The sequence below is a fragment of the Tachysurus vachellii genome, chromosome 12 (assembly GCF_030014155.1).
Source record: "Tachysurus vachellii isolate PV-2020 chromosome 12, HZAU_Pvac_v1, whole genome shotgun sequence".
Taxonomy (NCBI): Eukaryota; Metazoa; Chordata; class Actinopteri; order Siluriformes; family Bagridae; genus Tachysurus; species Tachysurus vachellii.
Genome location: NC_083471.1, coordinates 26549006 through 26562961, shown reverse-complemented (window position 1 = coordinate 26562961; position 13956 = coordinate 26549006). Strand labels below are relative to the sequence as shown.

Genomic DNA, 13956 nt, shown 5'->3' with positions numbered 1-13956 from the left:
GTGACCCAGCCGTGACCTCTGACCTCTGGGACTCGCGGTCATCACGGGGAGTGTAGTTGGCCAGACAGTCCAGGATGAAGATCTGTCCCCACTCGGTGCACTCGTTCAGGGCCGTCAGCAGCTTGTTGATGGTCTGAGGGTTCAGGTCCAGCAGGTTACTATTGGGGTGCGACTCGGCGATCTCCGACAGAGCGGCTACAGCATTCGCTACCACCTGATTTTGGGGGGGGAAGAGAGGGAGAGAAAGAGAGAGAGAGCGGGAGAGAGAGAGAGAGAGAGAGAGAGAGAGAGAGAGAGAGAGAGAGAGAGAGAAAGAGAGAGAGAGAGAGAAAGCGGAGCGGGAGAGAGAGGGAGAAAGAGAAAGAGAGAGAGGAGCGGGAGAGAGAGAGAGAGAGAGAGAAAGAGAGAGAGAGAGAGGATTAACAAGAGTCATTAATGTGTGATCAGTGAACAGTAGTGATTAGTTCCTGAGAACAGTAGATCAGTGAACAGTAGTGATCAGTGATCCCTGTGCCCTAAATCACACTTTCTTCGCAACTAATGAAAGTGGACGAGAGTTTAAAATATATATATATTTGTAATTATTTTCCTAAAAAACACACAGCACCTTTGTTTTGATGGGTGCCAATACTTTAGTGTAACGGACAATAAAACACGAAGTTTGTTGAGACGAAAAGTTGATCAGAAAGCAGAAGTCACAGTTAATAAATGTTATATTTGTACTCTTTATGACTTGTTAATAAATAAATCTAAACATGACACGTCATCATAATGAGGAAGACGATAAAAGTGACTGCTGCTGATGTTGTGAGTGAGGTCAGGGGTGGAGGCGCCTCACCATGGGGTTGGAGTCAGAGATCAGGTCCTTCAGCGTGTCCAGGAAGCCCTGATCCTCCACCAGCTGTGCGTTGATGTCGTGGAGTTTAGCCACGCACACGGCCGCGGTCTTCCTCACGTAGGGATCCTCGTCCTTCAGACACTTGCGCAGGGGTTCGCACAGATACTCTGTGATCTTATCTACACGTATGCAGCCCATGGTGCGCACGGCCAGCGCTCGGATCAGAGGGTTCGGGTCCTCGCAGTCCTGTGGGGTTAAAAAAATAAATAAATAAAGCACTTTAATCCGAGTTTAATCTGCACTTTAATCTGCTGCCCTCTGGTGGCGATCCAGGGGAAATGTGCCTATGACCATGAGTTACCTCACTTCTTTTCTGTATTAAACCTGTTTAACATTTGACGACTGAACAGTACGTTAACATTTACCACATTAACAATGATTAATAAATATTAGCTCAGCTATCAGACTGTTAACCTGAGAGAAATAAATATCAGATTTTATTACTATAGGATACAGAAAGCTGACATTTTTCCTGTGATCTCGTTAGAGGTCTTAAATCGAGTGACTGTATGAATACGCCTGCATTCTGAATGTTCACTTTCTGACCGTGTGTTAAGTGTTAAGTGTCGTTTTGGTACATTAGACTGCTGCAGTAACCACATGGTGACATGATCACACACACTGCTGTAGGACAGACAGTTAGTATTCGTGCGATTTTTCTAAAAGCCGTGACTTATTCAGACCTTGACGAAGGTGTTGACGGCCATGATGGCCATGTCGGGCTGACTCTTGGCGTAGTTCATCAGGTACAAGTAGACCAGCTTCTTCAGCTCCAGGTTATCCGTCTGCATGCAGTTCACCACGTCAGGAAACAGAGCGCTGTACGGAGACAAGACGGCCGACCGGGTCACGTACATGCGGTGAGGAAGACGGCACATACACTCACTAACTGAATATAAAACACTCAGTTGTAATACAAAATGAACCGAATAAAACACACACTTCATCATAAACCTCGCTTCAGGGTGGAGACGGTGAATGGGCTTCATGTCAGGATGTGTTACACAACCCTAGTGGATTCATTTCCTGTAACACTCTCTGTGACAGCGGAGACCAAACACACGCTGTAGTCCCTTATGTCACACACATTAGTGTTCACATTGTGGATAAAGTTCTACTGAACACCTCATAAACACCTGATGTGAGAGATGTCACCTGTCTGCAGAAACTCAGCAGGTTTATGAGTAAACCAGAATATGTTTATAGTGTGTTTGTGCAGCATCTCAGCACTGTGTGTCTTTATAATCGCAGAACACACACACACACACACACACACACACACACACACACACACACACTAGAGGACTCGTCTGACTGTTTAATGCACAGCAGCAGTCTGATCTAACTCACTTTACACTGTGGTTTAACTCACCTGACATCTTTACCCACAGTCATGGAGGCGATCACCTTCTTCACCGCCTCCTTCTTCTTCTCCTTCTTATCACTGTTCAGCTCAGCCTTCAGCTCAAAGATCTCCCCTGGGAGCGCGCGCACACACACACACACACACACACACACACAATCAGCTCACTGTGTACACTGTATGTTCTCATCTCTATGTGAAACTCAAAGTTTCTCACAGTCTGAATGTGTGTGTGTGTGTGTGTGTGTGTGTGTGAGTGTGTGTGTGTGTGTGAGTGAGAGAGAATATAAACACAAAACTGGGGCTTCAGTTCAGCAGACTAGTGTGAACAGTTTACTCTGAAAACTCAAACACTCCCACTAGACGCAGCAGGAAATCTGTGCTAGAAAATGACAGTGTGTATGCAGACACACACACACACACACACACACACACACACACACACACACACACACTACAGGGTTTCAGTTTAATATCAAATTCCACTGAAGGAGGTAAAATGGCCTCTGTGACTGTCAGTCTCAGTGCAGGAGGCGTGGCCTCTGTGTCGGTCAGTCTCAGTGCAGGAGGCGTGGCCTCTGTGACTGTCAGTCTCAGTGCAGGAGGCGTGGCCTCTGTGACTGTCAGTCCCAGTGCAGGAGGCGTGGCCTCTGCGTCAGTCAGTCTCAGTGCAGGAGGCGTGGCCTCTGCATCAGTCAGTCTCAGTGCAGGAGGCGTGGCCTCTGTGACTGTCAGTCTCAGTGCAGGAGGCGTGGCCTCTGCGTCAGTCAGTCTCAGTGCAGGAGGCGTGGCCTCTGCGTCAGTCAGTCTCAGTGCAGGAGGCGTGGCCTCTGCGTCAGTCAGTCTCAGTGCAGGAGGCGTGGCCTCTGCGTCAGTCAGTCTCAGTGCAGGAGGCGTGGCCTCTGCGTCAGTCAGTCCCAGTGCAGGAGGCGTGGCCTCTGTGTCAGTCAGTCTCAGTGCAGGAGGCGTGGCCTCTGTGTCGGTCAGTCTCAGTGCAGGAGGCGTGGCCTCTGCGTCGGTCAGTCTCAGTGCAGGAGGCGTGGCCTCTGTGTCAGTCAGTCCCAGTGCAGGAGGCGTGGCCTCTGTGTCAGTCAGTCTCAGTGCAGGAGGCGTGGCCTCTGTGTCAGTCAGTCTGCTATCTGTCCTAATTAAGAGGGTTAAGGTTAAGGGGTTGTATTCTAACACTTTTTAAATATAACTAACCCTTAAAAGTTGTTATAAGTAAACAATAAATATAATTAAGTGAAAGAGTCTCATCAATGAACTTAAAAACAAACCTGAGAAACACGACTCCACACTGAACCCTGTTCTGTAATCAACACTCCTGCATTATTAAACACGGCCGAAACGGAGCTCACGTAAGAGTTCCAGCAGAAACCTACCTTTCTTGGTGGTGGTGAAATATTTGGAGTCGGTCATCTTGGATCCTAAGCCTCTGTTTTCCTGCACAGAAATGAAAGAAGCAGTCAGAAGGAGAGACTCCGTAAAGAAGGAGGGAGAGCAGGAAACACCAGAAGTGCAAGATCATGAAAAATAAAGGAAGCTCGCAGTTCCTTATCCCTGTGACCATCAGCTCTGAGATCTCCTAAGGCAGAGAGACAGACGGAGACGTGCTAAAGAGGAAAAACTCTTCTGAAGAGATTTTTTTTCCCTTTATTCAGCTGAAATATCGCACAAACTCCTCAACACGATCTCACTCCCTCCCTCTGTTTCCTGTTATCCACATCCTAAATCCTGAACATCAGGACCTTTAGGAGTCAGAGGTCTTCCAAACAGAAGAAAAACACAGAAAACAGGGGAATTAAATAACACACGTCTGACATCCTGCTCTGAAACGCAGCTCACTTTCACTGGAAGCAAGAAAACAAATAAATAACAGAGTGATTAAGATCATTGTGTTTGTTGCACGTGACCAGAAACATTAACACTATTAATAATCACTCATTTCTGTAGAGATTAAAGTGACAATGTGGAGCAAAACAAATACAGCAAAGATCATCATCATCATCATCATCATCATCTAAATCTAAATCTACTGTTCATTAGTGTTCAGGTTCATCACAACAGAAACATACAGCTGTGTAAACAGGAGCATCTGAAAACACCGGAGCTCCTCGGAGCACGGCGAGAACACGAGTAAACACGAGTAAACACGAGTAAACACGAGTACACGAGTAAACACGAGTAAACACGAGTAAACACGAGTAAACCATCACACAACCTGTGTCATCCTGCTGATATGATGACTAACTCTGGGCAGGTGAAGGTGAGGGAGGAAGGGGCGGAGCTTGCAGCTCTGCTCCATGCTGATTGGTTACATACGGTATAATGAGTCATACAACACACACACACACCTTGTATACGTACACGGCTGTACAGAACAAACACAGCTAAAGCTTCATCTATTGTTAAAATTAAGATCTTACTGCTGAACATGTTTAAGCAGCGAGGATGTAAACTACCTGTCAGTCATCCTCATGTAGTCCACTTATTGTTTTATTCACACACACACACACACACACACACAAGCTTAAATTTAATACTATACTGTATGTGCGTTTCCAGACTTAAATGTGTGGGCGTGGCTTGTTCTTGTTTGTCATTGGGTGTGGTTTATTTGTGGGTGTGGCTTATAATCTCCGAGAGCTCCGTGTCTGTGGGTGAACTGATAACGGCGACGATGTTTAAGGTTTAACAGTTTAACAGAACACACGATCGAGACACAAACCCTGTGTCCTCCTTCAGGAGGCTCTACTACACACACCGATGCCCGACGTCTCTCTAACATCAGCTACTATAAACAAATTGCCCCACGCTGCCACGTGACGGCCGAAAGGCTCCTGTTGGTTGCGGTGAAGCTGCTTTAGAGATCAGTTACAGCAGAGAAACTCTATGTATTATTCATTACAGAAGAGCTGCCTGTGCTGCAGTCTGTCTATTAAACCAGGAAACGCTGAGAACACGTACACACTCGTTAACCTGGAACAACTAAACATGAACAAACAGTGTGACGTCTCACTCTTTAATGAGTCATTACATTAAATACAAGTCCATAAAAACCTTAAACTAAAGTGTCCTCGTCAGTATTAACTACACAAGTACGTCTGACCCGCACGGTGTAGTGTGTTAGTGTGGATTTAATAAAACAGCATTACAAAGTTTATTACGTTATAAATCTGTGTCAATAACCACAGATTAATAAGTCACACTGTGTGTGTGTGTGTGTGTGTGTGTGTTAACACTGACAAACACTATTATAAAGTGACAAGAATCATACAATTATTATGAATTATTTTAAAAGCAAACTAGCTCGACGATGACAGCTTTACACACACACGCATCTAGCTTTACACACACACACACACACATCTAGCTTTACACACACACACAATCTAGCTTTACACACTCACACACACACACAATCTAGCTTTACACACTCTCACACACACTCACACACACACACAATCTAGCTTTACACACTCACACACACACACAATCTAGCTTTACACACTCACACACACACACACACACACAATCTAGCTTTACACACTCACACACACACACACAATCTAGCTTTACACACACACACAATCTAGCTTTACACACACACACAATCTAGCTTTACACACTCACACACACACACACAATCTAGCTTTACACACACACACATCTAGCTTTACACACACACACATCTAGCTTTACACACACACACATCTAGCTTTACACACACACACACACATCTAGCTTTACACACACACACACATCTAGCTTTACACACACACACACATCTAGCTTTACACACACACACACACATCTAGCTTTACACACACACACACACATCTAGCTTTACACACACACACACACACACACACACACACACACATCTAGCTTTACACACACACACACACACACACATCTAGCTTTACACACACACATCTAGCTTTACACACACACATCTAGCTTTACACACACACACACACACACACACACACACACACACATCTAGCTTTACACACACACACACACACATCTAGCTTTACACACACACATCTAGCTTTACACACACACACACATCTAGCTTTACACACACACACATCTAGCTTTACACACACACATCTAGCTTTACACACACACACATCTAGCTTTCCACACACACACATCTAGCTTTCCACACACACACATCTAGCTTTCCACACACACACATCTAGCTTTCCACACACACACATCTAGCTTTCCACACACACACATCTAGCTTTCCACACACACACATCTAGCTTTCCACACACACACATCTAGCTTTCCACACACACACATCTAGCTTTACACACACACACACACACACACATCTAGCTTTACACACACACACACACACACACATCTAGCTTTACACACACACACACACACACACACACACACATCTAGCTTTACACACACACACATCTAGCTTTACACACACACACATCTAGCTTTACACACACACACATCTAGCTTTACACACACACACATCTAGCTTTACACACACATCTAGCTTTACACACACACACATCTAGCTTTACACACACACACATCTAGCTTTACACACACAACTAGCTTTAAACTAGCTGGCTTAGTTTCCTTGGTCATTTATCTAACCAATACCTAACACTAGTTAGTTTTATTTTCTACAGTTAGTGATATAAAACAATAATAATAATAATAATAATAATAATAATAATAACAATAATAATCTCATGCTAGCGCTGTGGCTCAATGCTAAGCTAGCAAGTCCGCTAGGTTACATTTAAACATTCAGCCAGAAACCTAAAATAAATCATAAACACAAACTACACGTAATAAATACGTGTTTAAATACTTTAATACGTGTTTAAATACTCACACATAACTGACTTGCCCACTCCATTTTTTGCGTGTTTGTTAATTTGACTGAAACTAAACGACGCTTAAAGACCGAGTGTCAAACGCCGCGTCCTGCACTAAGGAGTGCACTTGGTTCAGGCAGCACGTGATACTGCACTCATTAGGGAAGTGCGCATGTGTAGGGAGCGCGGGGACGGTTGGGTCTCGGTCAGCTCGCTAAAGCTAACGCCAGTGACATGACCTTGTTTAGCCGGAGATTTAGAGCTATTTAAGCCGTTAATCCTCCTGCGCTGCCACACAGACGAACAAAACACCCGAGAAGCTAAATTTAGAGCTGATACACCGAAGTACAGCAGAAATAAGAGTAAAAGAACAGCTCATCCGAGTAGAGCTTACCTGAGTGGCCTTTCTGTTCCTCTTACTGTGATCATATGAGTCAGGCTTCTGCTCCACTGCGCCCACTAGCGTACTACTTAGTAAACACACTCTGTACTACATAGTAAACACACTCTGTACTACTTAGTAAACACACTCTGTACTACATAGTAAACACACTCTGTACTACATAGTAAACACACTCTGTACTACTTAGTAAACACACTCTGTGTACACACACTCTCTCTGTACTACATAGTAAACACACTCTGTACTACATAGTAAACACACTCTGTACTACTTAGTAAACACACTCTGTGTACACACACTCTCTCTGTACTACATAGTAAACACACTCTGTACTACATAGTAAACACACTCTGTACTACATAGTAAACACACTCTGTACTACTTAGTAAACACACTCTGTGTACACACACTCTCTCTGTACTACATAGTAAACACACTCTGTACTACTTAGTAAACACACTCTGTACTACATAGTAAACACACTCTGTACTACATAGTAAACACACTCTGTACTACATAGTAAACACACTCTGTACTACATAGTAAACACACTCTGTACTACATAGTAAACACACTCTGTGTACACACACTCTCTCTGTACTACATAGTAAACACACTCTGTACTACATAGTAAACACACTCTGTACTACATAGTAAACACACTCTGTGTACACACACTCTCTCTGTACTACATAGTAAACACACTCTGTACTACATAGTAAACACACTCTGTACTACATAGTAAACACACACTGTACTACTTAGTAAACACACTCTGTACTACATAGTAAACACACTCTGTGTACACACACTCTCTCTGTACTACATAGTAAACACACACTGTACTACATAGTAAACACACTCTGTGTACACACACTCTCTCTGTACTACATAGTAAACACACTCTGTACTACATAGTAAACACACACTGTACTACATAGTAAACACACACTGTACTACTTAGTAAACACACACTGTACTACATAGTAAACACACACTGTACTACATAGTAAACACACTCTGTGTACACACACTCTCTCTGTACTACATAGTAAACACACTCTGTGTACACACACTCTCTCTGTACTACATAGTAAACACACTCTGTACTACATAGTAAACACACACTGTACTACATAGTAAACACACTCTGTACTACATAGTAAACACACTCTGTACTACATAGTAAACACACTCTGTGTACACACACTCTCTCTGTACTACATAGTAAACACACTCTGTACTACATAGTAAACACACTCTGTACTACATAGTAAACACACTCTGTACTACATAGTAAACACACTCTGTACTACATAGTAAACACACTCTGTGTACACACACTCTCTCTGTACTACATAGTAAACACACACTGTACTACTTAGTAAACACACTCTGTACTACATAGTAAACACATTCTGTACTACATAGTAAACACACTCTGTACTACATAGTAAACACACTCTGTACTACATAGTAAACACACTCTGTGTACACACACTCTCTCTGTACTACATAGTAAACACACACTGTACTACATAGTAAACACACTCTGTACTACTTAGTAAACACACACTGTACTACATAGTAAACACACTCTGTACTACTTAGTAAACACACTCTGTGTACACACACTCTCTCTGTACTACATAGTAAACACACTCTGTGTACACACACTCTCTCTGTACTACATAGTAAACACACTCTGTACTACATAGTAAACACACACTGTACTACATAGTAAACACACTCTGTACTACATAGTAAACACACTCTGTACTACATAGTAAACACACTCTGTGTACACACACTCTCTCTGTACTACATAGTAAACACACTCTGTACTACATAGTAAACACACTCTGTACTACATAGTAAACACACTCTGTACTACATAGTAAACACACTCTGTACTACATAGTAAACACACTCTGTGTACACACACTCTCTCTGTACTACATAGTAAACACACACTGTACTACTTAGTAAACACACTCTGTACTACATAGTAAACACATTCTGTACTACATAGTAAACACACTCTGTACTACATAGTAAACACACTCTGTACTACATAGTAAACACACTCTGTGTACACACACTCTCTCTGTACTACATAGTAAACACACACTGTACTACATAGTAAACACACTCTGTACTACTTAGTAAACACACACTGTACTACATAGTAAACACACTCTGTACTACTTAGTAAACACACTCTGTGTACACACACTCTCTCTGTACTACATAGTAAACACACTCTGTGTACACACACTCTCTCTGTACTACATAGTAAACACACTCTGTACTACATAGTAAACACACACTGTACTACATAGTAAACACACTCTGTACTACATAGTAAACACACTCTGTACTACATAGTAAACACACTCTGTGTACACACACTCTCTCTGTACTACATAGTAAACACACACTGTACTACTTAGTAAACACACACTGTACTACATAGTAAACACACTCTGTACTACATAGTAAACACACTCTGTACTACATAGTAAACACACTCTGTGTACACACACTCTCTCTGTACTACATAGTAAACACACACTGTACTACATAGTAAACACACTCTGTACTACATAGTAAACACACTCTGTACTACATAGTAAACACACTCTGTACTACATAGTAAACACACACTGTACTACATAGTAAACACACACTGTACTACATAGTAAACACACTCTGTACTACATAGTAAACACACTCTGTACTACATAGTAAACACACACTGTACTACATAGTAAACACACTCTGTGTACACACACTCTCTCTGTACTACATAGTAAACACATTCTGTACTACTTAGTAAACACACTCTGTACTACATAGTAAACACACTCTGTGTACACACACTCTCTCTGTACTACATAGTAAACACACACTGTACTACATAGTAAACACACTCTGTGTACACACACTCTCTCTGTACTACATAGTAAACACACTCTGTACTACATAGTAAACACACTCTGTACACACACTCTCTGTACACACACGCTCTGTACACACACTCTCTGTACACACACAGTCTGTACTACATAGTAAACACACTCTGTACTACATAGTAAACACATTCTGTACTACATAGTAAACACACTCTGTACTACATAGTAAACACACTCTGTACTACATAGTAAACACACTCTGTGTACACACACTCTCTCTGTACTACATAGTAAACACACACTGTACTACTTAGTAAACACACACTGTACTACATAGTAAACACACTCTGTACTACATAGTAAACACACTCTGTACTACATAGTAAACACACTCTGTGTACACACACTCTCTCTGTACTACATAGTAAACACACACTGTACTACTTAGTAAACACACACTGTACTACATAGTAAACACACTCTGTACTACATAGTAAACACACTCTGTACTACATAGTAAACACACTCTGTGTACACACACTCTCTCTGTACTACATAGTAAACACACACTGTACTACATAGTAAACACACTCTGTACTACATAGTAAACACACTCTGTACTACATAGTAAACACACTCTGTACTACATAGTAAACACACTCTGTGTACACACACTCTCTCTGTACTACATAGTAAACACATTCTGTACTACTTAGTAAACACACTCTGTACTACATAGTAAACACACTCTGTGTACACACACTCTCTCTGTACTACATAGTAAACACACTCTGTACTACTTAGTAAACACACACTGTACTACATAGTAAACACACTCTGTGTACACACACTCTCTCTGTACTACATAGTAAACACACTCTGTACTACATAGTAAACACACTCTGTACACACACTCTCTGTACACACACGCTCTGTACACACACTCTCTGTACACACACAGTCTGTACTACATAGTAAACACACTCTGTACACAAACACTGTACTACATAGTAAACACACACTGTACTACATAGTAAACACACACTGTGTACACACACTCTCTCTGTACTACATAGTAAACACACTCTGTACACACACACTGTACACACACACTGTACTACATAGTAAACACACACTGTACACACACACTCTGTACACACACTCTGTACTACATAGTAAACACACTCTGTACACAAACACTGTACTACATAGTAAACACACTGTGTACACACACTCTCTCTGTACTACATAGTAAACACACTCTTTACACACACTGTACACACACTGTACTACATAGTAAACACACTCTGTACACACACTGTACACACACACTCTGTACACACCCACTGTACACACACTGTACTACATAGTAAACACACTCTGTAAACACACACTGTACACACGCTGTACTACATAGTAAACACTCACTGTACACAGACACTCTGTACACACACTGTATACACACAATACACACACACTGTATACACACACTGTATACACACACTGTACTACATAGTACACACACTCTGTACACACACACTGTACACACACTGTGCTACATAGTAAACACACACTGTACTACATAGTAAACACACTCTGTACACACACTGTACACACACTGTACTACATAGTAAACACACTCTGTACACACACACTGTACACACACTGTACTACATAGTACACACACTGTACTACATAGTAAACACACTCTGTACACACACACTCTGTACACACACACTGTACACACACACTCTGAACACACACTCTGTACACACACTCTGTACACACACCCTGTACACATCACCATCGTTCATGTCGCACATTAATCTCACACACTGCACACACTGAACACTGAGATGTAAAGCTGTGCTCTATAATTCACACTAACTGTCTAGTGTACTGGTGAGTACAGAAGTGTGCACTAATCTACAGCTGGGGCCTTTTTACTGCACTGTTATATTGTGTAACATCTGGACATCCTACATCTACAATCAGTTTTTATATGTATATTATATCTCATTATAAAATGTTATATAAAGACGGTAAAGAAGTTACACGGTTATTTTCCTCCATCTTCATGTCCCTGTGTGTTTCATTCTTCTACTACACTAAATCCCAGATGATGACAGTTTTAAACGTAATAAACAACAACAAGTCGTCACTTTTGATCAGTTTATAGTTACATTATAATGTTCGTCCCATCACCACATAGAGAGGAATTAATAAGACAAATATAAACGTTAATGTTTACGGAGAACTGAAGCATATCTACAATTTTATAAATCTGTGTATTATCAGCATAGCGTTCGCTGGACACGTCCCTGTGAACAAGCCGTTACTATAGAAACAAGAAGGACGGATTAACCGAACAAACACGTCGCAAGCATAAGTCGTATATTTATTAGTACACAGCTCTCACACATCTCACAGGCTGTTTCTGAGTTCTCACAATAGAACTGTGTGTGTGTGTGTGTGTGTGTGTGTGTGTGTGTGTGGGTTTGAAAGTTAAGCTGGTAGCTGAAACCCCACAATCATTTTGGATTTGTGAAAAGCACAGCTGCAGTTGTGAACTGAGAAGAGAAGGAAATTTCATAAACAAACCTGTGAACTGCTCAAAGCTCTAAAGCTTCTGTTTATTGTTACACAGTGTGTACGCTATAGAATTACAGCACTGACCTGTGTGTGTGTGTGTGTGTGTGTGTGTGTGAGAGAGAGAGAGAGAGAGAGAGAGAGAGAGAGAACATGCTATTGTAAATAAAATATGCACTTGGTTTCTATAAATCTGTAATTGTTGTCTGATTGTTAACGTTAGCTGGAAAGTTTGATGCTAATAAAACGTTTTTTGTTTTTTTTTACAGGAGACAATGTTTAAAATTCACATCCACTATATTCACTGTGTACAAAACACAGACACAGAGGGGAGTCAAACACATGAGCTTGAATCAACTCAAAGTGCCAATTGATTCACTGATATCTTTTGATTACTGTTGTGTGTGATTAAGGAATCAGGGATGTACAATTCATTTCCAGTAAAAAAAAAAAAAAAACACAACATACTTAATGTATAATGTAAGTAAAGTATTTGAAAATAAGGTTTGATTCAAAATTTTCAACAATTCAAAAAACACAATCCCAAAAGTCGACTCCTGACGTTTAATTTAAAGAAATCAAAAGAATCGACTCAGAATGTTTTGTTAAATGAACCGAATCAAAAGAGTCGACTCTGAATATTAAGCTGAAAGAATCAAAAGATTTTCGTACACTCCGCATCACTACAGTTTTAATAACCAAATAATATTTCATTAAACATCATGTGTCTTTAAATCCATCTCTAGAAATATGTTATTCGCTCAGTGTTACATGAATCTAATGTGTTTTGTCTGTATGTGTGAATCTGAAGCTGTACTTTTGTGGTTGTGGTGTTTCACTAAAACCCTGGACATAAAGTGAAGTGTGTGACGGGACACGGATCTGCTCTTGTGTGCTGATTATTTAGAACAAAGACACAGAGTCACAGG

The 13956-nt window shown here is 41.3% G+C and overlaps 1 protein-coding gene across 2 annotated transcripts in view; it reads right to left on the bottom strand.

Annotated features, from left to right (window-relative positions):
* ap1b1 (adaptor related protein complex 1 subunit beta 1) overlaps positions 1-7589 on the bottom strand; it is a 28567-nt gene extending 20978 nt beyond the window's left edge. The window contains exons 1-6 of one of the 2 annotated variants that reach the window (XM_060883629.1): positions 7515-7589; positions 3644-3704; positions 2271-2376; positions 1582-1717; positions 839-1084; positions 24-214 (exon numbers count right to left, since the gene is read on the bottom strand). In XM_060883629.1, the coding sequence (XP_060739612.1) occupies positions 24-214; positions 839-1084; positions 1582-1717; positions 2271-2376; positions 3644-3680 (716 nt within the window). In that variant the 5' untranslated portion in view covers positions 3681-3704; positions 7515-7589. Of the gene's footprint in view, positions 1-23; positions 215-838; positions 1085-1581; positions 1718-2270; positions 2377-3643; positions 3705-7137; positions 7231-7514 lie in introns of those variants that run through there. The other variant, XM_060883628.1, reaches the window with a different exon arrangement.
* Between the last annotated feature and the right edge of the window lie 6367 nt (positions 7590-13956).